Source organism: Microtus pennsylvanicus, chromosome 10, assembly GCF_037038515.1.
Source record: "Microtus pennsylvanicus isolate mMicPen1 chromosome 10, mMicPen1.hap1, whole genome shotgun sequence".
NCBI lineage: Eukaryota > Metazoa > Chordata > Mammalia > Rodentia > Cricetidae > Microtus > Microtus pennsylvanicus.
In genome coordinates this window covers 55,293,541-55,320,259 of record NC_134588.1, presented here as the reverse complement: position 1 = coordinate 55,320,259, position 26,719 = coordinate 55,293,541, and the positions used below count along the sequence as shown (strand labels likewise).

Here is a 26,719-nt window from a genome sequence, read left to right as displayed (position 1 = left end):
TACCCGCTTCACCTTTTTGTGAAGTGTTTGAGATTTTGGCCTCGTAGGGACTGTTGCAGAGGACAGACAATTATACTTGAAGGAATCATTTTAAGAGAGGTGTTTTTTTTTTAAGGACTCACTTTCAGAAGTATGATATTTCTTGGATAAAAAAACTAACAAACCCTGTTTTCTAATCCATTTCAAGTCTTCACACAGAGAGTAATATGGGTCAATGCTATGTTCCGCATTTTGTACTTTGGTGAACACTTTTTTATTTTAAAAGTGCATATTAAAATAACAAATTAAATGATTACAGCCAATTTTGGATAAATTGCAAGATCTTCTTCTGTTCTTTCATTTGTATAATTAGGTGTTTTCCAGTTGAAGAAGTAAATTCAAGACTACTTCCCCTGTGCGCTAAGACTCTACGAAGCAACCAGGAGTCTTCCCAGTAGGGGAGATAGAAAGTATTAAATGCATTTAATTAAATACTTGGGCATTGAATTGAGACCTGGAGGAGCACATGTGGCTGATGGGACATATCTATGAACAGAACAGTGCTTGTTGGCAGAGAGCTTGGCTTGGGGGAACCAAGGAAGGGCCTAAGGGAAGACGACAGACTCTACACAGCGCAGAGAGCTCACGTTTAGTCAACACAGAAGGTTAGATGAAACACAAGGAGCCCTATACCTGAGATGTGTTTAGAGAAGTGTTAAGAGATAAAATACTTCATATGGCCGGGCGATGGTGGCGCACGCCTTTAATCCCAGCACTCGGGAGGCAGAGGCAGGCGGATCTCTGTGAGTTCGAGACCAGCCTGGTCTACAGAGCTAGTTCCAGGACAGGCTCCAAAGCCACAGAGAAACCCTGTCTCGAAAAACCAAAAAAAAAAAAAAAATACTTCATATGTGATACTAAGATTTGGCTTTCATTTAAAAGAAAATGGAAAGTCAAGTCATGACTGAAAATCTGAAAAAGATGATATGGGACTTATCACTATAAGTGATATCGTGGATGGCTTGGACAGGGTTCAATTGGATTCAGAGAAATTATCTGTGGTATTATTATAGCCTACTTGTTGGTTACCTGTAATGATTAAAGTAAAGGAGAAAATATGATTGAAAAGATTCTAAAAAGACATAACAGCAGGACTTGGTGACCGATTTGGAGCAGGTGACAGAGGCCAATGGAGTCTAGCTTTCAAATACTGCTTGGACATATATGGATGTAGATAATGTTGGTTATAACCAGGAGTGAAGAATGAAAAACATGTTGGGTGATAATGAGTTGAATTGTAGTGGTATTGATTCAAGACATATCAGTAGAGAAATTTAAGTAGTGTGACTATTATTATTATTATCTATTAATTTTGAGTCAGGGTCTCACTGCACCCTACACATCCCAAGTTGACCTTGAACCCATGATTCTCCATCCTTGGCCTCCCAAGCACTAGAGTTACAGATGTGTGGGTTGTGTCTTATGTTGTATGATTTTTAAAAATATAGTTTAATATAATAATAATATACTATATAATATTATATACAATATGATATGATATTGAGCAAGAGCTTGAGAGAGAGAGAGAGAGAGAGAGAGAGAGAGAGAGAGAGAGAGAGAGATGCTGATAGTAGTACATGGTAATACTTTCTCTTCCTGAATATTATGTCTTGATTGGTAGACCACTGTGATATTTATCATAACTTTTCCACAATCCTATATTCCACATTAAAGCAGCCATTAAATTCTGAAATTTAGTTTTTCTTCCTTTCTGTCATTAGTGTCTTGGACCCAACTCTCACTATCATCTTGAATGACTGAGACTAGCCAGTGTCTGTTTTCCTTATATTCATCTTCGTTTCAGCACTCTCTCTCTCTCTCTTTTTTTTTTCTTTCTGGAATGTATATCTGATAATTTAAAAGTCACCCTCACTGTTTCTGTTACTTTCATGGAAAGAAGAAACAAGCACACACAACCATATGAACACTTCTGAGGTCTACTTCTTTTTCTGTTTCCTTCTGACCTTTAATATTTACAGCTACTTAATAGTCTATTCTACACTGGTTCCCTAGGCCTTTGAATTAAACTGTGGAGTGCCTCCTATGTCATGTTTCCACTCTGAAATTTTGTCATGCAAGCAGAGTAGATGCTATTTGCTTTGTGTTGATCTGCACTCTGTGCAGAGCGTATCTATAGCAACAGTCTAGTCCTTTGTATGTAGTTCTTCATGACCAAGTTTACATATCATAGAATTAGCTACAAGAATTAGCTTCTAGGAGAGTCTGAGTTGTACCTCCGTGTTTAGTTGTAAAAAGTCGTTAGACATTTATTTCTTGAACAGATCATCTGATTAATGGTCACTCACCTCTCTGTGTTGGAGGTAGCCATCCCAGAGACAACAGCTGTGCTCTCTTCTTGGGGCTTCCAAAGCCCAACCATTTCCTATTGGCGAAAAAAATAATATTTCTTGGCAACTCAATTTCTGAAAAGCCTGGTAAGAAATGCTACAATTTTGTTTCTTATATGGGATGATGGGAATTTTTATTTTTTCTTAGGAATAATGAAAGCAAGAAAAACATGGACTTACTGTGAATAAACATATGCAAAGACTGGATGGATAGGCACTTGATTGATGGGTGTGTGTGGTTAAATGGGATCTCTGGTCCCTCTTATCTCTCCAAATGTCTATACTAGACTATAATAAAGAAAATACATGCATTAAATTAAAAGTACGCTAGAGGTACAGCCATTAGCTCCCCTACTTTAGTGTAGTAAACTCATTTACCCATAAGACATGCTTATGAGACACAAAAAGCCAACTGTGTAATACATGGAAGAAATGAAAATCAAGTGAACGATTGCATTCAATGACTAATGAATTATTCAATATTGTTTGTATCAGTGCCTGGCTTGGTGCGGATGGAGGCAGGGATAACAAACCGAGTGTTCCAAACCATTGCAGCTGCTCTGCACCAAACGGGGTCTGTGGCCCCTTCTCTCATGTTCAATTCATAAAGTGTTAACGTTTTACAAATAGGGATTTATGGCATTTTGCAGGAGAATACTATAATATTAAGGGGAGCACATTATGACCATAATGTAGCAATGATTATGGCAATATGGATGCGCAGTTTTACGGTTTGGTTTGTAACGGGCTGTCATATGCTGCATTTCATTCAAGCCATACGATCTGGTTTGTAGTCATAATTACTGAACACATTTCGAGAGAATTTTGCCTGTGCAACGGTGGCGCTGGCGTTGAAATCAGTGTTCTCTGCCTCTCCTTTGAGTTCCTCTGCCCTCAGCTCACACAACAGGAAGGTTCTGGGCATGAGGTTCTAATTTTGCTGCGTCATCAGGATGAGATACATTTTCAGGGTACTATACTGACCACCCACTTCTTTCTCAGGGAGAGATTTCTCTCCAGTGGTTTATTATATATCATAGGCTGTGAAACAGGAGAGAATTCCGGGTAGCCAGACATGGCTACTCAATGTCTTCATCGTTGGTGAGAGTATTTATCAGAGGCAGGCTGTGACGGAGAAGCAGGCTGGATGTCTGGATCCACTCATTCCTCATTATGCCACGTCAGGCTTGATTGACTAAAAAGGAGGAAGAGAAAAGTATTAGTCTATCAGTGAGCTTACTTTCAGCCAGATGCCTGAAAACTGTTGGTTGAGACTGTTACATGCTCTCTCCTTTAGGTTAAATGTTTCCAGTGGAGTTGTTGGTAAATCTATATCCTGTGAATGTCCAGTCACGAACATGAGCACAAACAGGCTCCTGCATGAGGGTGTCAAGTCAACATACCCTGTTTCGTTTGCCTTCCTTTCCTTCTGTTCCTCTTTTATTGGAGAAAATTTCAGTTTTTAAATGGCAGTATTCAGGCATTTATGACCTTACGTTCCTCTTTGCCATCTCTAAAGCTTAAAACTTCATTCACAGAAACAGATTTTTTTTTCTCAGCTAGAATTCTAGTCTGGTGTTTTGTTTTCCCTCCATTCATTTTGACTTACAAATGAACTTTTTCCCTCTTGGTTGTAGGCACAGAACATAGATGCTTTGTTCTGTGTTTTTGTTTCTTTGTCTGAGGCTGTCTCACTGTGCAGCTTAGCTGGCCTTGAATTCAAGGCTCTCCTGCCTTGCCTTTCTTGGCTATAGATTTGTATCACTATGCTTAGCTAATGTATTTTTTATGAATAAAAATTACTGCTTATTTCAAGTGACATCTTTTAAGTTCAAGCACAAACATCTTTCTCATTCTCCTCTTTCAACAGCATATAATGACTTCTACATGGTTCTCAGCCCTTGGGGCTAAGGAAAATGTCATTATCTTAGTTTAGGGACTGTTCGTTATGATGGACTATTTCGTTTTGCTTTTTTGAGATAGGGTTTCTCTGTGACTTTGGAGCCTGTCCTGGAACTAGCTCTTGTAGACCAGGCTGGTCTCGAACTCACAGAGATCCGCCTGCCTCTGCCTCCCGAGTGCTGGGATTAAAGGCGTGCGCCACCATCGCCCGGCTTTGATGGACTATTTCAAAATACATTTTAGTACTTGCAAAATAAAAGTTATAAAAGAAAATTTGTTTAATTTTTGTCTCTGTGACCATCCACTGAAAGTATCAGTGTCTCTGATGGTTTGTGCTTTGGAATACTTCCTTTGACCTTTGTCTATTTCGAAAGTCATTGTGGCACTGAAATTCATTGTGCTGACGCTCTTTCTGAAACCTCTGTGTCTGCTGTATGCTAGTGTGACCGTGGAGTTGCTGGGCAAACCCCGGCGAGCATTAGGGTCTTGCAGGAGTTAGACTTTCTCAACGAGCACTATGAGTATGCATCACTGAGACTGGGGCCTGGGCGTCTGGAGTTCTAACTTTTAGATGATCCTAAAACTTCATTTTTGAGAAAGCCTGAGTCATTGACTCAGTTTATTTTGAATAGAATTCTGTGGCATTCCTCCTACAGGTACGAGGCATTCTAAATATGCTTAAAAACTATAATATGGTCAAGGCCTGAGGCCAGAGGATGGCAACATCAAGGCCTGTCTGTCTGGGCTACAGAGTGAGCTCAAGTTCAGTTTGAGCAACTTAGTGGGACCCTGTCTCAAAGTAAAAGTGAAAAGAAGATACACACACACACACACCCCAGTGGAAGATTGCTCCAAGTTCAATATCCAATACATAACAACAATTGAACAAAACACCAACACAGACAAAAAGCTGTGTTGCTGGTGTTTAAGAATTCTTTGACACAGTAGAATCAATAATGATACATGTGATGTTGTCCATGTAATTTAATGCAATGCTTTCTTTGCTGGAGTTTATTAGTGTGGTGCATTCTATGTTAACATGTCATTTTCAACATGATCTCTCCCAAGAATCTTCCACTTAATAGGAACAATAAGAAAAACTTAAATTGCAATATTTTTCTAGTGTTAATTTCTTATTTATTTTAAATTTATGTGCATCGGTGTTTTGCCATGGTGTTGGGTCCCATTCAAATGGAGTGACAGACAGTTGTGAGCTGCCTTGTTGGTGCTGGGAATTGAACTCTGGTCCTCTGGAAGAGCAGTTAGAGCTCCTAACCACTGACTCATCTTTCTAGCTCCCGCTAGTGTTACTTTCTATGACATAATAATTGCTTCCATTTGAGACCACATTGTGTGGGCATTTTTATTGGTGGAAAATTTGAGGATATTTAGAAAATATAGTTTAATTCACCCTCTTCATTATGGCTAGCATTTTATGGCACTAATATTGATATTGAAGCCAGAGCCAATACTGGTTTTGCAGTTATCAGAAGATATGGGATTAATTTCAGCATCAGGCCATTTTTAAAATTAATGCAGTTTCTCTGAAAGTGAAAATGAACAGGCAACACGCAGACACTTAGGCAAGCCTTTATTAATTCTACCTAGGTAAATGAGCGGTGTTTTTTAGTGAGGAAATTATGCAATAACAGATCAGCTGCTGACACACGTTTTCTCTTTGAACTTCGCAAATACCTCTTTCATAGATGGGACTAGTGTTCTTGAGACAAAGAAGGAACACATTGAAAGATTGGAGATTAAAAGAATTACCCTAGAGCCCAATTTAAAATTCCATTATGCCTTCATCTATGATTTCTTGTTTGTTTTCAGGGACTTTCTTCCTCGAGGCTCAGGCATCGTGACCCGACGGCCTCTTGTGCTTCAGCTTGTCACGTCTAAAGCAGGTAATTAAGTAGTAAATATGTTTACTTTGTGACATGCGTGTGCAACTGTCATTTTTATTCGTGGGCACTAGATGTGTCAACAAACCCACTTCTACAGCTGCTCTGGTATGGGCAGCCGTCTGCATTTCTCTCAAGAATGCTTTCCTGTCCATTGTTCTTTTGAGTCTTTTGATTGCATTGAAGATGAAGTCTTACATGCATATAAATTTTTAGCACAATTTTCTTAGGCCAAGAAGATATTTGCCTATTGTAATTCATCTCTGTAAGTTTATATTATCATATTATCATGAACACTCCTTTTGTGTATACTCTTTCTGCATGTCTGTATATTATATGTGTGACTATTCTGCCATAAAAATTAACCATTTAAGGAACTAGAAAGCTAGCTCAGTGGTTAAGAGCACTTCCTCCTCTTTTGGGGAACCTGAGTTTAGTTTCCTGCACCCTCATCATGTGGCTCCAACCACCTGCACCTTTAAATCCAGAGGATTCAATATCTCTTCTGGCCTTTGTGGACATTATACTTACGTGTACATACTCATACATGCATATAATTAAACTTAGAATATTATGTAATAATCCAACTTCAGGTTCTACTCATAGACAACCAATGGCTGTGCATCATCTGTCTACAAGACTATTCTTTGTGCCTCATGTGTTCTTAAAATCCCTGTCAAAAGTTTACTGATTGTTGCTATATGTATTCATGTTTGAATTATCAATTCTAATCAATTGATTACTATTTCTATTCTTGTACCAATACCATGTTGTCTTAAATACCGTTGCTCTATGGTAATATTATTTTTTTTTTTAATTTAAAAAGTGGCACTTTTAGTTTTTTCTTTAATTTAAAGATCATTTTAGCAACCCTGAGTTCTAACTTCTGCCTGTCTAGAATCATCTTGTTTTATCCAAGAAATGTGAGATTATTTTTTTTAACTTCTGAAAATCAATTAATATAATGCATTGTGTCGATATACTTAAGAAAATTAACAAAACTCACACCATCATCTCAGTAGGCTCGGCATTATACATTCATTCAGAAAACTTGTAATAAACTAGGAATTAAGGGGTTCTTTCTTAGCCTATCAGACACATGAAAACCCCTCTGCCAACAATACCTGTAAGAAAGGAAAGCTAAGGCAATGGTTCTTAACTTTCATAAATACTGTGACTCCTTTAATACAGTTCCTTATACTTTGGTGACCCCCAACCATAAAATTATTTTCATTGCTACTTCACCACTGGGGCCAGTGGGTGTGGAGGTGCAGTGAATGAAAAGGGCAGCAGGAAACAGAGTGAAGACCCCAGTGCTGCTGCAGTAGTTAAAAAAAAGAAAGCCAAAAAATGGAGTACAGACCTAAACAGAGAACCCTCAACAGAGGAATCTAAAATGGCTGAAAGACACTTAAGGAAATGTACAACATCCTTAGTCATCACAGATATGCAAATCAAAACAACTCTGAGATTCCGTCTTACACCTGTAAGAATGGCCAAAATCAAAAACACTGATGACAGCTCATGCAGGAGAGGTTGTGTGGGGTAAAGGGAACACTCCTGCATTGCTGATGAGAGTGCAAGCTGGTACAGCCCCTTTGGATGTCAGTGTGGTGATTTCTCAGAAAATTAGGAAACAACCTTCCTCAAGACCCAGTAATACCACTTTTGGGTATATATCCAAAGGATGCTCAATCGTGCCACAAGGTCATGTGCTCAGCTATGTTCATAGCAGCATTGTTTGTCGTAGGGAACAACCTAAATGTCCCTTGACCAAAGAATGGATAAGGAAAATGTGGTACATTTATACAATGGAGTACTACACAGTAGAAAAAAATAACGACATCTTGAATTTTGCAAGCAAATGGATAGAGCTAGAAAACATCATTTTGAGTGAGGTAACCCAGAAAGACAATTATCACATATAGTCACTCATAAGTGGATTTTAAACATAAAGCAAAGAAAACCAGCCCACAAATCACAATCCCAGAGAACCTAGACAACAATGAGGACCCTTAGAGAAACATACATAGATCTAATCTACATGGGAAGTAGAAAAAAGACAAGGTCTCCTGAGTAAATTGGGGACCTTGGAAGAGGGGAGAGGAGAGGCAGGAAAGGGATCAGAGAAAAATGTATAGCTCAATAAAAATCAATAAAAAAAGAAGAAGAAAGCAAATGGGGACAGCAGCATTGTAGACCAGAGACATTGAAGGAGAACATGACAGGAGGATTAGAGCTTTAAGTGAAGGCCACTGAAAGCATGGCAGGAACTTGAGGTTCTCTAGCACTTTATAAGCATTTTCATAAAGGACTTAGGAAGAACCATTTCTTTGTAAGATGTGTCAAAAGCAATCTGAGACTCAGGCCCGGGGAGGGTCTTCAATCTAATGCATGCCAACTGCAATTTCCATTTGATCTATTTCCTTTGACCTCCTCCTTCTTTATGAAAATGCTTTTTCCTTGTTATGCATACTGTATATTCAACTCCTCATAATAAAATGTATCTCATATACTAGCTTTTAATTATTATACTATTTTAATGTCTTGATTTTGCTCTGTGTATGTCTATCAATATCCATGATAGACTTTAAGGGGGCCATCTATTAGGTGTTAGTGTAGACTCCTAAATAAGCATAAATATAGTTAGCTAGAACATGAGTTTGTTTTGATTCACAAGGGTATAATATTGGGTTGGGAAAATTGTTGAGTGGTTAACAACACTTACTGCTTTTGCAGAAAACCTTGGTTTGGATCTCAGCACCTACCCAGTGGCTCAAAACTATCTGTAACTCCAGTTTCAGGAGATCTTTTGTTCTGACCACCACAGGTGCCAGACCTGGTGTACACGCGCGCGCGCGCACACACACGCACACACACACACACACACACACACGAGAAAGAGAGAGAGACAGAGACAGAGACACACAGAGAGAGGGGCATTACACATATACATAAAATAAAAAGTTAAAACAAAGATATAATCTTGAAATTTCACCTAAATTGCTTAGTATTATTTTAATGATTTATTTTAAATTATGCATATATACTTATATCCCTGTATGGGTATGTGTTCTTGTGTGGGTACCTGCAGAGTTCAGAGGTGTTGGGTGCCACCAAAGCTAGAGTTAAATGCAGTTATTAGCTAACTGATGTAGGTGCTGGGAACTTAATTTGGGTTCTCTGTATGACCTGCAAGAAAGCCAGACATTCATAGAGGAAAATGGATTAACAAGTGTGGTAAATGTTTATGGATTTCTTTTACTCATCTGAAACCTATTTCCTGGGTGGTGCAGAGCTATATGTCAGACATAGTCCCTATAACAACTACTATAGAGTTCAACAGGAGAGAATATGTTTAAATTGAGAATGTCTAAGTATTCACAAATAGATATTGAATGAGTTTATCTTGGGTAATTTGGGTGTATAGTTCATCTTTGGGACACTAAGGTGAATGCCTTCAGTGGTTAGCACATCCCTAAATATTTTCTGGATAAGACAATGAGAGAAGGTAAAAACTATGGGGATAACATTAGGAAGTTATTTGACCAAGGAAGACAGGTGTACAAAAACAGTAAAATGAGCAAGAATAAGGGAGGTGGCTATTTAGTGATGTAGCCTGGAGCATTGTCCTACAGGGAATGCCAGCCCTTCTCTTCTGTGTGCTGTCCTGACCTTGTACTTGGCTGTCTGTCACAGGATTGATCTTGGCCTATTGTAGAGTGGTGTATCTGTGTCTCATCCTCCTAGGGTGTCCGCTCTTCAATAGCAGAGACCAAGAGCGTGACACCGATACCCTTGTTCACAGAAGCTACACTTGATGCAGTCTTTGTTTTGCTATCATGCTAATTAGGAAGGAAAATGATTCAGCTGAATGAATCCCTCGCTAATCCACACACATTTCCTATTTCTATGCCAGTGTTGCGTGTTTTTCTAATTATCTCCAGGAATAGTGACTAGTAAGTATGCATATAATAAAGCCGAGTTTCTGTGGCCAAAGAGAAGCCTGCATACATAAAACAATTTTTGTAGCTTTCATTTTGTTTTTCTTTATATTGGAGGGGATGAGTTATGTGCATATTTGTTTTCAGAGATATTCATATTATTAATATGCTTGAATTGAGGCAGGATAAGAAGTTTTACATGATACACATAGAAGCAGAGGGCTTCTATCGAAGTTGGCATGGCTGTTTATTACGGTGTTTGATTCCCTCCAGGTAGGATGTTTGAAATGCTGTTCCAACATCTGAAGTCTAGAAAGACAGATTACACATTTAAGATAGAGCAAAACCAAGCAAGCAGTGTCTGAAGTCACCACCTTAAGGCGGAGGCGTAAAGTTCAGCCTGACTTCTGCTGAGCTGTATTTGTTCAGATGGCGGTGTTAAGAGATCTACAACAAACCTTGGGCAAGGAAATGAGCAAAATGAAAAGCTTACACAAACAATACCATTTTAATTATAAAAGAATGGAATTAATCTAAGGAGAAATAATAGCAATAGATGTTGGTTGTAAGTTTCATTCTCTCCTGCATTCATTCATTTGCTGGTGGTTTCTCTGAACTCAGAGTTCTGTGTCTTCTTCTTTGAAGGATCACTGAGATCTGGTTGGTTCTCTCCATTTGCTGGGAGATTGACTGACATTCTCTCTGGAATACGTTGGAACAGTTCAAGCTGCCATCTTGCTTGTTTCTTCCAGGAATTGTTTTCTTGCTTTACCTGTTGTCTGTTGTTTGAACATAATTCTCTCATAAATCTGTTTTTTTTCTTTTAGGATGAGAGGGTGAATCTTAGTTCTGATACTCTTTCATGGCTAGAAGTAGAGATGAGGCTGCGTTAACCTTTAACCCTATTTGTTAATGTCCACATTGAAAATCGCTTGTCTTCTATCTCAGCTCCTAAGAATGTTGCCAGGATCATTTTCAGCATTGCTCTGGTTGTGGTGGCAACAATAACCAAACAGTTAACATCACTAAAGTTTTTGAGCTGTTTCCCGCTCTTCTTTGCTTTTCTTCTGCCATCTCTCCACACAAGCATTTTACTCACTTAGCCATCTCCCCCTCACACAAAACAATCCTGACGCTTCTGAGCTACCCGGGAGCCCAGGCATTTTTAAGTGGCAAAGAGATGAGGTAGGAGGGCCTTTGAACTGAGGATGGACTTGGATTTGTAGTCATCAAGCTAAGACAATTTAAAAATCCATCTTCACTAGTTCACGGGCATGGCTACCTCCAGTGCAGTGTTTGTCGGGTGGACAGTCAGTCCTGAGAACTCATCAGAATGGCTGCTTGCTTTACCAGAGTTTGCCTGTTGGGAAGGCCATCTAATATTGGCCTTCTAACAGTAATAACAGAGGCAGTGAGAAGGGTATATGGTCACCAGTGCATCTTCTTAGGAGGCTACTTTTAGTCCTGAAATATATGTACCTTGCTTTCAACTTTCCTAACTGGAGTCGAAGCTGGGTTGTTAGAAGAAACGGCAACTGAGCACACCACAAGAGTACTTGCTTAAAACTATAAACACATCAAATAAATATGTGGTTTAGAGCCATAATTTTAAATGAAAAATTAAATGATCTTAAGTACCTTTAAACAAGCAGGAAAGCAGTTGTTGTGGTAGTTGAGGAAGCAAGTGAGGATCCCTGTAGACCTCACAAGAGCCATCTGTGGTCTGGGAGCTGGACTGAACGGGTGCTGGCTGATCAGCATCCCTCCCTGTGCTCGTGGCAGGATGAGAAAGTCGCTCAGAGCTTGTGAGAAGCGTGTGTAAAAATGTCCTTGTTAGGAAGTTTGGTGGACGGTTATCATGTATCTGATTCAGTTGGTGGCAGCGGTGAGGTGACAGGCAATGACAGCTTTTGGAAGCAAGACAAGAAGACAGGTAAAGTGGCTTATGCATATAATCACAGTACTCAGGAATCTGAGGCAGGAGGATTGCTGTGAGTTTGGACTGTATAATGAGATTCTCTCAACACACACACACACACACACACACACACACACACACACACACACAAAGAGTAAGACAGGAACAGGGAAAGAGAGCTGTTACTCTGATGGTAGCTTGGCCATAGGGTTTGTGGTTCCTAAGAACAGGGTTTACACATGAACAAAGGATTTATTTTTTATTATCTTAAAATACATTTTTATTTTTGAAAATAAAATATAATCTCATCATTTCCCTCTACCAATATATATATATTCCTAATTCATAAATGCAACCTGCTTAGTCCATAAACTGGTAATTGTATGTATATGATTTCAGGGTTGACCACTTGGTATTGGATAACCAATCTTTCCTGAGGAAGGCTATTTCTCACACTTTCTGCATTCTTTAGATGTCTGTGGGTCTTTGTCTAGGGTTGGAGCCCTGGTAGATTTTTCCCTTCCCTGTTAGCATATCCATTGGTGTTGGATGGAGGCTTTAAATCCTCCTGTTGCATCTCTGGTCTTCTCTATTTCTATTGATTAAAACTCAAATTATTTTAGTTCTGGAAGTTGGGTTTGAGTTTTAAACAACAGGACTGTATTTCTGTGTCTATGTATGTACCTTACTTACGTTTATCTCTTTCTCTCTGTATATGTCTATGTCTCTCTCTGTATGTGTCTATGTCTCTCTCTGTATGTGTCTCTTTGTGTAAGTCTTTCTCTGTGTGTATATGCCTATGAGTATTTTTGTATGTTTCTGTCTTTCTCTTTCTCTCTGTGTGTCTCTGTGTGGTGTGTGTACCTGTACCTGTGTGTAAATATCTATGTATATCTGTGTGTATCTCTATATGTGTGTATGTGTTCAGGCATTCATGCACAACGTCTGCTATTGGTTAATTTCCTCTGGCAGATTTTGTGTCTATATACGTTAAAAAAGGGGACACACATAATTCATCAAGATTTCTAAGTCAATTTGGGTTAGATCCTTTTGCATAGTTTAAAATTTTTAACATCTCTTCATGACAGGCTGATAAAAATTCAGTACTGCACAGCAAATATTAACACTTGATTTGACTTTAGACTCAAACACTTATCAGTAATAATTTTAGGAATATGAATAACAATAGTTCCCTTAGTACTTATAAAGAATATCAAGGTGTCTGCAAAATAAGATCATGAATTCGTTGAGCAAAATAGATTTATTTCCTCTGATCCCGACCAGACATTTCTGCTACCGTTCTTTACTCAGCCTCTGCCTGTCTCGCAGGTGCCTGGCTTTTTTATCTTCTACCTTGAAAGCCTTCCCAAGGGCATCTGATACGTGGCTTCACACTCAGAAGCAGGTAGCCCAGATTGTCTAAAGGCCTTTGTGTTTCAGTAGAACAAGATGAGAGGCCTTCGTTGGCCAGGTACCGAGATTAATCTCTTCCAGTGGAGCTCCTCATGGGGAAGGAGGCAGTTTCATGTTTTTGTTGCTTTTGATTGGTGTTGGTTCTTAATTTGCAGAGACTTTTTTATGCTCTTTAAATCATGCCACCCAGGTGATTGAGCTCTCCTCTATCCGAGGTTGGCACCTCAAGGTAATTCCATCTCTCCTCTGTTCAGAGTGCTTTATGAATTATTTCTGATCCTTAGAGCACTTGGCCTGCTGTGAACAGAAGCGGTTAGGTCTGTTTGACAGGTGATGAGACAAACACACATTTTAGAGCAGCAGAACAACACATTTGAAAACACTTTGAAAAGTGCTAGTCTGTGACACACATACAAAAGACTCATTGCCAAATTGTGCAAGATCTGACAGATTAAACCATCCCACTGAATTTTTAAACAAGGAACTAATTTATAATGGATAAGGAAAGTAGAAGTTAACACTAAGGTGCTGGAGGAGTAAGCTGGGGTGAAAGCCAAAATGTAACCATCACACACACGGACACACACATGCGCACGCACATGCACATGTACATGCACACGCACATGCACACACACATGCACACACACATGCGTGCACACACACTTATTTAGTATTCTGGGTGCAGAAGGATGGAAAGAGGAGATGACAGATCAACGGGCAACGCTAAGGTGACAATGCCCACTCTGCGTAGATGAGCTCCTGATGAACAGGCTTCTGACGGGTCTGATCATGTCAAAGACCAAAAGGAAAGCAGCTCTTCACTGATAAGACAGTTGTCGAAAGAAGTGTTGCCAAGGAAAACAGCTCCAGCCTGTCACTAGGGCCCTGTTGGCATAGCTCCTCAAACAGGCATTTCCTGAAGGAGCCAGATTCCAGAGTGGTAGTCCGACCAAAGCCCCCAACAACACTTGTGGCTGAAACAAAACCCAGGTAGAGGAAGTACTAAGGTCAAGATTTGTAAGCTGCAACAGAATTGCAAAACGATTCTACTTCCTATTATTCAGACATTCAAGAGTTCAGCGAAAAGTACCATCATGTGACTTCCTTAATTATGTAATTTATTTAAAGATATTGGTCAGGATGCAAATATGGAGCTGCCATAGTGTCGAGAAGCACATCTCTGGTCGAGGGGAGAGTGGAGAGACATTCTGGAGGAAGAGAGTATGGGGAAGTGTGTGTGGGGGTGCTGAGTGTGTTTTCCCATCTCGGCTATGGTGATGGGGTGCACATGTATGTACTTGTTAAGCTGTGCACTTCAAATATGTGCACTTTATTCTATATCCATCATATCCCTGTGAAGCCATTAAAATGTTATGTGTCCTTCTACCTAACTGCTGTGAGTTTGTAGCTCAGTCATGTGCATATGCTGCTGTGCTTTCTCTGTTTTTCCCAGAAGTGGAATGGAGGAAGGAGAATGAGCTGGGGCCACTTTTATTCCTATGCTCTGGGTGCCACAGAGACATTGGGGAATCTCCCCCCCCCCCCGTGTGTGTGTGTATATGTGTGTGCTTTCATACACATTTTACTAAGGTTACATTTATTTCTGATGTGAACTGGCCGGCTTTATGCTTGTTGACTCCTTAGTGGAATTGGGGTTGAGCTCTGAGTTCTAATGGCAGTGATTGATACTATGCCCTTCATTTAAGACATGAAGATTATGTAGTAAGAACTCGTGCTTTTTAATCTGAAGGTGGAAAAATATGGCCAGTCTCCTGTACCTAGCACCTTGCATGAATGTGACTGGGCAGCTATTTCGTTATCAAGTAGCAGACGTGTTGAAATAATAACCAGACTCTGCAGTATTTTGTTGCAGTGCTTTGCATTATAAAGACTGTATTTATCGTGTACTTGCCCTTGTGTTCCTAACTATGCTTATGTTTGGCAAAAGCATCCCTGTTCTCTAAAAAGATTTATTTGTAAGGAACTATGCTTCTGCATAAGCATGTTTCTGAAGAGGCAGATTTTTTCCCCTTAACCAGCAAATGAGTATAAGAACATGATTTTTTTTTGATTTATTGTGTGACCTTGGCCGGTATATAGCATAGTTGATGTTTACTTCTTTAAAGTGTGGCTGATGGTAGACTATGTAATGAATCATACATTGATACTTTGAACCAGGAATCAGTAATTTTCCAAAGGATACTCTAACTCAGTGATACTCAACCTTCCTAATGTGATCCTTTAATACAGTCTCATGTTGTGGTGCACCCCCAACCATAAAATTATTTCATTGCTTCTTCATATCTGTAGTTTTGCCACTGTTATGAATGGTATTGTAAATATCTGACGTTCAGGATATCTGATATGTGACCCCGGTGAAAGGGCCGTCTGACCCCCAAAGGGATGGTGATCTATAAGTAGAGAGCCACTGCAAATTGATTCCTGGACAGATAGTATGTATAGTTAACTCTTTGTTTCTAGTTAGTTTACTTTTTTTCCTTGAGAAAGGATCTAATGGACCCCGTGCTGGCCTTATCTTCACTTGTAACTGAGGATGACCTTGAACTCTCCCATCCTTTTGCCTTACCTCCCCAATGCTAGGATTATAGGTATGTGCCACCATGCCTAGTTTGTGTGGTGCTAGGGGTTAAACCCAGAGCCTCATGTGTGCTAGGCCAGTGCTGTGCAAATTGAGGTGGCATTTCTGACCCAGCCCAAGCTTTCTTTTAGAACATGGTAAACAGAGACTGTGTGTTCCAGGCTGTCCAGACCCAAATAATAACACAGAAACTATATTAATTACAACACTGTTTATTCAATGGCCCGGGCATATTTCTAACCAGCTCTTACATCTTAAATTAACTCGTTTCTATTAATCTATGCATTGCCACAAGGCTGTGGCTTGCCAGTGAGGTTCTGGAGTCTTTCTCCTTTGGCAGCTACATGGCGTCTCCTTGACTCTGCCTTCTTTCCTCCTCTATCTCTGCTTGGATTCCCCACCTTCTACATTCTTCCCTGCCACAGACCAATGCAGCTTCTTTATTAACCAATGGTAATAAAACATATTCATAGCATACAGAGGGGAATCTCACATCAGAACACAGTGTTTATCAGCTTAGTTTGGGGTCTGGAATCTTTCATCCCCTTTCTTCCTGATGTCTTGCGAAGGCAGCTGCAGGTCGGGCGCCATTTCTCCTCTAAATGTCTTCTGGGACAGCTTCCTACCCTTGGACTGCCTGTGCTCCTCTACTTGGGACAGCTTCTATAACTTCACCTGCCACACTGTACAACAGCTTGGTATTTAGGGGTTAATCAGACTGTTTTATTGCCATGAGTTTCTTGAATTTAAGAGCCATGCCTTGTTTGTATTTGTGTTTCAAGCATCAGAGTATGGCCTGGGAAGGGATAAACAAACACTGGTATACATGTGTGTTCAATGATTGGATGGGTTTGTTCCCATCTCCAGTGAAGTCTGAATTTGATATCTTTTGAAGACATTCCCAGGTTAAGCTTTCATGAGTACAACAGAGTGGAAATTGGTATTCCACAAAATTTAATGACATGAACATTTTACATGAAATTTAATAAACCTTTTGGCTGTTGTTAGGACCGTTGCTTCTTGATGTGAATCACTGGGTAACTTTCATAGCTTCCCCGGCTACTGTGGAAATCAAAGGGCCATCCATGAGTTAGGAACTGCGTTTATATTTTTAAAGAAGGATTCTTTTCTTAGCGAGCTGGTAATTTATGTTTCTTTCTCATCATTAATAGTGCTGATTTTATTGCCAACATCTGAATAAAACCCTCTCCTTCTTACATTGTTTCAATATCTCAATTCAGAGAGGTAGTTATTATATCATGACTTTGGTAAGAAGTGGATGATAATTCTAGGCATTTACATAATAGTCTATTCTGGGGCAAGAAGGACTTCAAAGCTTTAAAATGCTTGAATTCTAACTGCTTAAAAAGTCTCATGTGAGGGCAAGGGGTACAGAGGGAGGGCAGATAATGGGATCTAAAACAGAGTTATATTAGAGGAATATGAGTTCCAATGTTTTACATCACCTCATGGTGAATGTAGTTTACAACAGTTTATTGTATGTTTCATTAAAAAAAATAGAAGAATTTTTGGACTCTTAATATAAAGAATTAATTGATGCTTAAGGAAATGAAATGCTAAATACCCTTATTATATATTATATACATGTATTAAACAATCATACTCTATCCCAAAAATACATATAATTATTATATCAATTAAAATATTAATATAAAATAGTTTTAGAGGCCAGTGTGCGAAATGGCTTAGTGAGTAAATTCACTTGTTGTGAAATTCTGGTGGCCTGAGTTTGATCCCTGAAAGGAAAGAATTGGCTCCATGGTGTTGTCTTCTGACCTCAGCTCTTCTTGCACACATACACACACATAAATATGCACAATGCAACACACACACACACACACACACACACACACACACACACACACACACACACCTTTTCTGTTGCTGTGATAAAATACCATGCAAAAGCAACTTAGAGTACAGAGAGAGTTTAGAGTTTCGTTTGCCGTACAGTTTCAGGCCAAATGTCCATGGTGGTAAAAAGACCCAGCAGTCGGCAGTCAGAGCAGGGAGCTGACCCACCACATTTTGTCAGCATGCTGGAACTAGAACAGGAAGTGGGGAGAGACTATAAACCCTCCAAGCCCATCCTCAGTGTCTACTGCTTCCAGCAAAGCTCCCTCTCCTCCAGGTTTCATACCCTCCCCCTAAACACAGTGCCACCAACTGGAGACCAAGTGTTGAAATACAGAGCCTGCATGGAGTGCCTTTGGTTTTAGTTGACTCTCTCCCGCCCACAGCTTTCCAATTTTTCTTCTCGGATCCCCCTTCAAATGTTTCTTTGCGACTATACTCCATGTCTACCTTCACATCACATGTGTTTTGCTAGGCTACTTCCTCCAGAGCCCCTCCCCACACCTCTCAAGGGCAACTCGTCAAGGAAACAACTGAAATGTATGCAACTGTTGACTACCTAGCCTGTATTGAAATCTTGTTCCAACTTGAAAAATCTCTTTTACTGAAAATTTTGTAATTCATTTTTCTATAGAGCTGGATAGAGTTCCTTCATTATCCATTCATCAGCTTCTGGATAGCTAGGCTGATTCTATTTCCTGGCTACAAATGAACATGGAGTCAGTACTGAGTGACCCTAAGACTAAATTTCAGGCACCATCTGGCTGACCCTGGAGGTGGAAGATTTTGTCCCACCAGCCAGCTCCCAAATAAACACGTAGAGACTTACTATTAATTATATAAGTTCAGCTGATAGCTTAGGCTTATTACTAATTAGCTCTTACAACTTAAATTAATCCATATTTCTTATCTACAATCTACCACGTGCTCTGGTACCTTTCCTCAGTATGGCACATTCATCTTGCTTCTCCCCACATCTCCTGTCGACCTCTGCCTTTCTTCATCCCAGTGCCATGTCCCTGTCTGCAAGTCCCACCTAACTTCTTCCTGCCCAGTGATTGCCCATTTAGTTCTTTATTAAACCACTGAGAGCAGGACATCTTCACAGTGTACAAAAAGATTATTTCACTGCAGACCGCAATACAGCCAAACTGGATTAGTGGCAAACAGATTCCCCAATGTCCACACAATGTAGACAGATCTGAAACATCCCAATAGGTGCAGCCAATGAAAGATGCAGAAGTCTCATTGTAAAAGTGCAGGCACCAGGAAAAACAAAGTCACCATGTTGTTTCCAAAGATCACCAATCCCATAGTAATGGAATCCAATGGGAACAACCGAAACAAATTCCAGACAAAAGGAGAGTTATAATTATGCTCAAAGGCTTCAAAGAAGACCCAGATAAACACTCACTGCAATTTTGTTTTCATCTGTGGTAGGGATGGGGGAGATGTAGACTGTTGCCCATTATTTTGTCATTGACAATTCTCAGTAGTGTTGATTGCCATTTTGTCAGCAAGGAGCAATACACTAGGCGCTCATAAATCGAAGAAGAGCAATTTATCAATGCAATAATTGAAATGTGTGCATCCAGCACTGCAGTGAGTGTGTAGAGTGTGTAGTCTCCACCCAGCATAGCCCTGGATGTTTGGAGCTTGTAGTCTGGACACCAGCCTGTCATTAGCACAGTCTTAGATCATGTGAGCTTTTTGAATAGTGATTTTTTTTTGGTTATTCAAGACAGGGCTTCCTTGAAGCTTTGGAGCCTGTCCTGGAACTAATTCTTGTAGACAAGGCTGGTCTTGAACTCACAGAGATCTGTCTGCCTCTGCCTCCTGAGTGCTGGTATTAAAGGCATGTGCCACCACTGCCCAGCTAAATAGCAATATTTTATTATTGAATAATAATAAGTTTGTAGTCAACCATAGATGACAATTTTTTTTCTCTTTTGATCTTTGCTTAACTCCTTTACTGGTGTTATTCATTGAAGAGCAGGATTTTGCATTGATGATTATAGTAAATATCTTTTGTTAAGGTCAATTGCAGATAAGTCCACTGAGATGACTTTAGGTCCTGATTTTTTTCCCAGCCTGGTTGCAGCACCTCTCCTGTGGTTTTAACCATCTTACCATCTTTGTCTAAATTATTGGAGTCAGATAGCAAACACTAGTGGTCAGAATAGAGCCATGGATTTTCTGTAACAGTAGGGAGACCTTGTCCATTATCACAGGCTTGTTCTTCTTTGATTTCTGGGTAACCTAGTAGCATATCCCGGGGTGCTGAAAAGAAAATAAAGTCATATTAAGATGGCGATCTGTCAACTTCAGTGCTCTTAGTTGACTCTACTGCTTGAGGCCGATGAGCAGTCCCCTCAGGAGGCAGTGACATCTTGTGTCTGACCCTCCAGAGGCAGTGACATCATCTTGTGTCTGATCACATTCTGTTTCACTTAGGATGCTTGCTCGTTTCTGCAAGGAGACTAGTTGTTCATATCAAGTCCAGAACATCCTAAACCGTACCAGTGGAAAATGCTGCCGGAAGATGGATGAGTTTTTGATGAGAACGTACTTTCACGTAGTGGCATTTCAAGCAGGAGAAGGAGTGTTGAGAAACTGGGGCAGCACTTTGTTACACAACTTTTCCTGAGAAAGCTAAAAATACATTCTCAGGAGAATTAATGAATTATAGTGACTTGATGCTAAGCAGTTGTATTTAAATTAGGGATGCTTAACTTCCTAATAAGGTTTCACCACAGTGTGAAAATAGGGATATCCTTTTAGAATAGTTTCGGTTGATTAGCCAGTTTAAAAATACTTGACTCCGTGTGTTAGCGTAAAGAACGGAAGCACATAGAAAGGTACTACTGTATGATGCACGCTTCTCTCTTGCAGCTCTGGATGGGAAGGCCCTTTGTTTTTTTCCTCTTTCGAGCGAGCTGTTTCGGAAGTGTTACCATTTAGCCGTACAATCAGGCACCATTCATGCCTGCACAGATAGATATATTGGATAATGAACTGGTTAATGACATCGAGGCTATTCACTGCTGTATTTTACAATATTTGACTACTGTGTATTTACAAAACAAGATAATGCCGTACCTCTACTTTCACGGATATACAGGATAATCATCCAATAAATATGTCACATTCTTTGTTTCAAGCTCCGTGCAGACAAGGGGGAGTCAGAGACAAATGTGAGGTAATTTTGGTCTCATGGGACCAATGAACTGGCAAGGAAGTCAGAGGCAAAACAGTCCAGTGCGGCCAATAAAATCATAAAGTTATCTACACTTAAACACTCATTTTGTTTCTCTTCCCAGAGCCATAACTAATAACCTCTCTGTTGGAACTGTTATGGGGGGGGTACATGATATACAGATGAGTGCCAAGGACAGAATTAGTGGGGAATTCTGTGTTGAGGAGCCCAAGCTGAGTCTTAATGAGCAGAAACTAGCCATATCAAGGTGTGTGTGTCTGTGTGCGTCTGTGTCTGTGTGTGTTTCTGTGTGTGTCTGTGTGTGTCTATGTCTCTGTGTGTATCTCTATTTGAAAGAACAAAGAAAGGGGTGGGTGGTATTCCTGGAAATTGTTCAGGTAAAAACTTGGAGGGGAGACACCAATGAGACTTATTTAGAATACAGTATGTCCTGGTGAACATGAGACGGGAAGTCTAATGAAAAGTCCACCTACAAAGAGGACTTATCAAAGCTGCTAGAGAGAGGGGATGAAGCAGGCATCTCTCCACGCTGACGGATTGCTGTGATGGTGATGAGACCATGAAGTAAGACACTAGTGAAGTGAGAGGTGACAAGAACTTTCTGGTTGCATGTTTGTAGAAGGTTTTAGACGGTGGGCAAGAAATCTTAAGGAAGTAAAGTCTGATAGATATATTTATGTTATATATTTCTGGTTAATTATCATGGCATAATGTCATAATGGTACCTAAACTAGTGAACTATAGTCATACATATCAACATGGATGAATCTTAGGAATAAAATGTTGAATGTTGACTTAGAGTAGGTCCCAGGTGAATTCCTTCATTTTTCTAGAGCTCCAGATTAGCAAAATGATATGATATATGGCTTAGAGATACCTATGTATATAAACATACATATGTAATAAGACACTATCAAAAGGGAAATCACAAAAAGGAAAATAATTAACTTTCACGAGGAGAGGGATAAGAGTAAGATATAAAAGTGGGGGGTGAAATGAATTAGATATTCCTGGTTCTTATTAAGGGTTCCTGCAACTGATTTTACTGTTACCTTTTGTGCATGTCAGTATATTTTTCTATATTGTTAAATGCACTAAAATTAAAGAGAAGTGTAAGTAGAAACAAGGATAAGCTACTACTAGGCTTCTGAATCGGGTTATTAGATCAGTGTTGCGTAGTTCAAATAAATAAAGAACCAGAAGGTTTATTCATGGAAAATTATGGATGGGGTGCTTGGAGTGCATACAGCAAATGAATACAAATCTAGACTCAACTTTCAGATTTGTAAGTCACACACAGTTGCCTTTCAATCTCTTTTTTTTCTTTTTTTTATTGATAAAAGGAGAATAAAGAAAAAAGAAAAAAACAAATTTCCACCTCCTCCCAGCCTCCCATTTCCCTCCACCTTCCAATCTCTTAAGTGGATAAAAATCTCTAAAGAATTATTCAAAGCAATCATTGCAAGAGGGTGATCTCAAGGTGACTGTGCACTGAAGTTTGAGAAGCAAGCACAACCTATGGCGATGAGGAAAGCCTAGACATTGGCAACAAGAAGGTGAGGGTAGAGCTTTGTGAAGGATGGCTAAATATCAGTGTCAGATCAGCCAGGCCACTTAGAAAGGCTAAGCTGGGGTTTAGGTGTGTGCTGGTCTTAGTCAGCTCTGTTTCTAAGCAGTGGATATAAAGGAAAGAAGTGGAGATGGGGCAATGGATGTAGATCTCTTGGTGCAGAAGGTATAGAGTGTTGGCAGGAAGTGAGCACACTGATTTGAATAGTGTCTTATCAAAGTTCCTGTTCTGCAAACTCAATGTGTCAGTGTACCAGTTTCTCAAGATAAGATGAAGGATCAACTCAGGTCCAAACACAGAGACAGGTTCCCTTATGATGTGAGGGATCTTTGGACATGGATACACAGGAAAAATGTCATGTGACAGGAGACTCATAGATGGGAGAGAAGAATTCTTAAGACAATGAACAATGAGGGTTGCTGAGAATCACTCACAGCTAAGAGGATGACCTGGGCTACACTCTTCTCTTCAGACTCCAGAGAAAGAATGGTCTTGCCAACACCTTAATTTTGGAGTACTAGATTACAGACTTGTAAAAAATAAAAATACAATTTCTATTGTATTCTAAGAAGTATTTAAGAAGTAAGGACTTTGCTGTCATGAGACACATCTACTTCTGGCAGCACTAATTACTTCAAGAGGTAAAGTTGAAATACATGAAAATGTTTTATCACAGATCAAACCATCAGCATTGAGGGAGAAAAAAGATGATTAGGAAAAGGACAGTATATCCCCCAAGATGTTTCTTCAGGCTTCCTAAGAGGGAAATATGAGCTCACAAAACTTTTGACACCAAATGTGTATATTTTCCATACCAAGCCATTTTCAATTCTCTTTAGACATTAATTGGGTTGTCTATGATTTAATTCTATTCTGACATTACCTGGAATTACAATGAACTCCAGGGTTAAAGTTTCTATCTCACAAGACTGTCCTCAATTCTAAGTCAATATCAAGTACTAGGTCTCAGGTGTCATGATCTGGCTCCACACTGAATGTTTATATAAATTCTTCTTCTTGAGGTTTAATAATTTTTCCTTAAATGTTCATAAAATTCAGGGGAAAATTTTATTTACGTTTACTGGTGATTATAGAAAGATACAAGTGACTGGGGTTAACAGCCAGAAAAGGAGGCACACAGGTCAATGCTCAGGAGTTATTGTCTTTGTGGAGCTGGCATGCAATACCCTCCATGTAGTACACATGGATGAGTTCTCCAACTTGGGCGTCCTTATGACCCCTTTGGTTAGAGTTATGGTAGAAGTTCTGTCTCATTGGTACTATTGATTAATCATTGGCCATTTGTGATCAATCTCCAGATCCATCTTGAAACTCCTAAGAGTCCATAAATAAAGTTCCTCTCCAGCACAAACTTATAAAAAGTAAAAAAGATTGTTGGGAATAACACCACATGTTCCTCTCACCCCCAGGAATCATAAAACACCAAGTGCTTCAGAATCTATGTCAGGAAATGTGGACAGATGTATATTTCTAAGGATGTTTTGTTGACCAACCAATCTATACAGATATTACCTATGAAGTGTCTTTGATCTTCTAAGTGGACCTCCTGAACAAGATTTAAGTGTCTGTAGGGTGATTTCTTTTCCTCTGTGATCATGTATCTTTTTTAAAAAAATATTTACTTATTTATTTATTATGTATACAATATTCTGTGTGTGTGCCTGCAGGCCAGAAGAGGGCATCAGATCTCATTTCAGATGGTTGTGAGCCACCATGTGGTTGCTGGGAATTGAACTCAGGACCTTTGGAAGAGCAGGTAATGCTCTTAACCCCTGAGCCATCTCTCCAGCCCTGTGACCATGTATCTTATAAACATATATATGTCTAGGCTGGGTAGGCTGTTACTGTGGGCTTGTGCCTCTTCCTGCTTTATTGTCCCTCAGCTGCATGATTGGAGGCCCCTTTGGAAGATTTCTCATTGAGCATCTCCTTGCCCTGTCCTTATATATTATTCCTGGGCTTCACAGATTTTTTTTTCCTTTCTCTGAGCCTGTTATTGTTATTATCTCAGAGAAGTTAAGAGGGTTCAAAAGGTAGAAAAATTGGTTCTTATGTCTTTCCTCTACTAATTCTAGACATGGTGCCAGTCACAAATGAAAGATCTCCCTTGTAACTTAAATGCTCTTGCATGAACATGTGGCTTGGCATGGCAAAATGACATTCTCATGTTTGCTCCCTTAGTGACTTTATACATAAATCACTATTCTTGCTATTACTTGCTATGCAAAAGTTTTGAAGATTGGACAAGGAAGTGTGTGGTGGTTTGAATGAGAATGGTTTCCATGGGCTGAAATATTTGAATACTGGGTTCCCAGTTGATGAACGGTTGGGGAAAGATTAGCAGGTATAACCTTGTTGGAGGATGTGTGTCATTGTGGGTAGAATTTGAGGTTTCAAAAGTCCACTCCAGAACTAGTGTCACTCTGCTTGCTGCCTGCAGACCAGGATGTAAAGCTCTCAGCTATTGCTCCAGCACCATGCCTGCCTGCTTTCCATGGACTGTCTTTTGTTCAAGGACGAACTCTCTGAAACTATAAGCAAGCCCCCAATTAAGAGTTTGTAAGAGTTGCCTTAGTCATGGTGTCTTTCACAGCAATAGTACAACAAGACACAAATGGACATCAAGGAATTTTGAATGTTACACATGTACTAAGCATGTGACAGTTTCTCAATTGTCATTTCAATGTATTTTTTCTCTGCTGTTGATGCTTCTAAGACAATGACTTTGTGATCAAAGAAACACAGAGCTTTTTTCCGTCTGTCACTAAAAATATTGGTTTCAAGGGGTTTTTATAGTGGGAGTGGAAGAAAGGTCTTTCTTATGTTAATTTATTTCCTGAGCTATGCTGTGAAAAAAAATAGGATTACATTTATTATTATGACTTTTCTCATCAGAACAAACAATCACTACATCAAGGGAAATCTCAAATACCTGGAGCAAAATTATGTGCTGTGTTGCCCAAGCGAGAATTATGGTGGTTGTAGCTGATGCTTGTAGGAATGTCCCAGTCTGCCTTCATATGAATCTTTAATTCTTTGTTTCTAGAAAAGCCACATCAGCTTTTATACTCAAGAGTTAGCTTTATATAGTAGCTAGCTTTTTTAAAAGTGTTTTTATTTATTTTTATTTCATGTGCATTGGTGTTTTACCTGCATGTATGTCTGTGTGAGATCATTAGAGCCCCTGAAACTGGAGTTACAGAAGGTTGGGAGCTGTCATGTGGATGCTGGGAATTGAACCTGGGGCCTCTGGAAGAGTATTCAGTACTCTTAACTGCTGAGCCACCTCTCCAACCTTAAGTAGCTAGTTTTTACATGTCTACTAGGTGATCATCTAAGCTTTTTGTTTATTTTGACTTACCTAATTCTCACAATAGTACCAACACAGATTATTATTCTCATAATGTACAAAAACCCTGAAGAGTAAAAAATTTGTAGCTTACCCAGGATAATAACATATATTTATAAAATAATGTATGTCTATGAATCAAAGCTTGTCATATAGCAGATTCCTGTTTTTTTTTTTTAATTTACCATACAGGTCAAGGGTTAGTAATTATGGAAGTCTGTTGGAGAAGGGAGGCTGCTTGTTGGTTCCTGGCTGCTCGGCTAGCTTAGACCCGAAGTAATCACACAGAAACTGTATTAATTAAATAACTGCTTGGCCCATTACTTCTAGCTTCTTATTAGCTAACTCTTACATAATAATTTAACCCATTTCTATTAATCTGCTTATTGCCCTGTGGCTGTAGCTTACTGACAAGATTCCAACCAGCGTTTGTCTCTGGCAGGCTCCATGGCTTCTCTTGACTCCATTCTTCTTTCTCCCAGCATACAGCCTAGCTTTCCCTGCCTAGTTCTGTTCTTCCCTCCATAGGCTTAAAGCAGTTCTTTATTCATTAACCAATAAAAGCAACACATAGACAGAAGGACCTTCCACATCAGAAGTCAATATGACTTTTTGCAAAGTCA

The 26,719-nt window shown here is 39.5% G+C and overlaps 1 protein-coding gene across 5 annotated transcripts in view; it reads left to right on the top strand.

The window, feature by feature from the left end:
- Dnm3 (dynamin 3) overlaps positions 1 to 26,719 on the top strand; it is a 471,739-nt gene that overhangs the window by 78,080 nt on the left and 366,940 nt on the right. For all 5 annotated transcript variants that reach the window (XM_075988409.1, XM_075988405.1, XM_075988406.1 and 2 more), the window contains exon 2: positions 6,120 to 6,193. In XM_075988409.1, the coding sequence (XP_075844524.1) occupies positions 6,120 to 6,193 (74 nt within the window). The remainder of the gene's footprint in view (positions 1 to 6,119; positions 6,194 to 26,719) is intronic.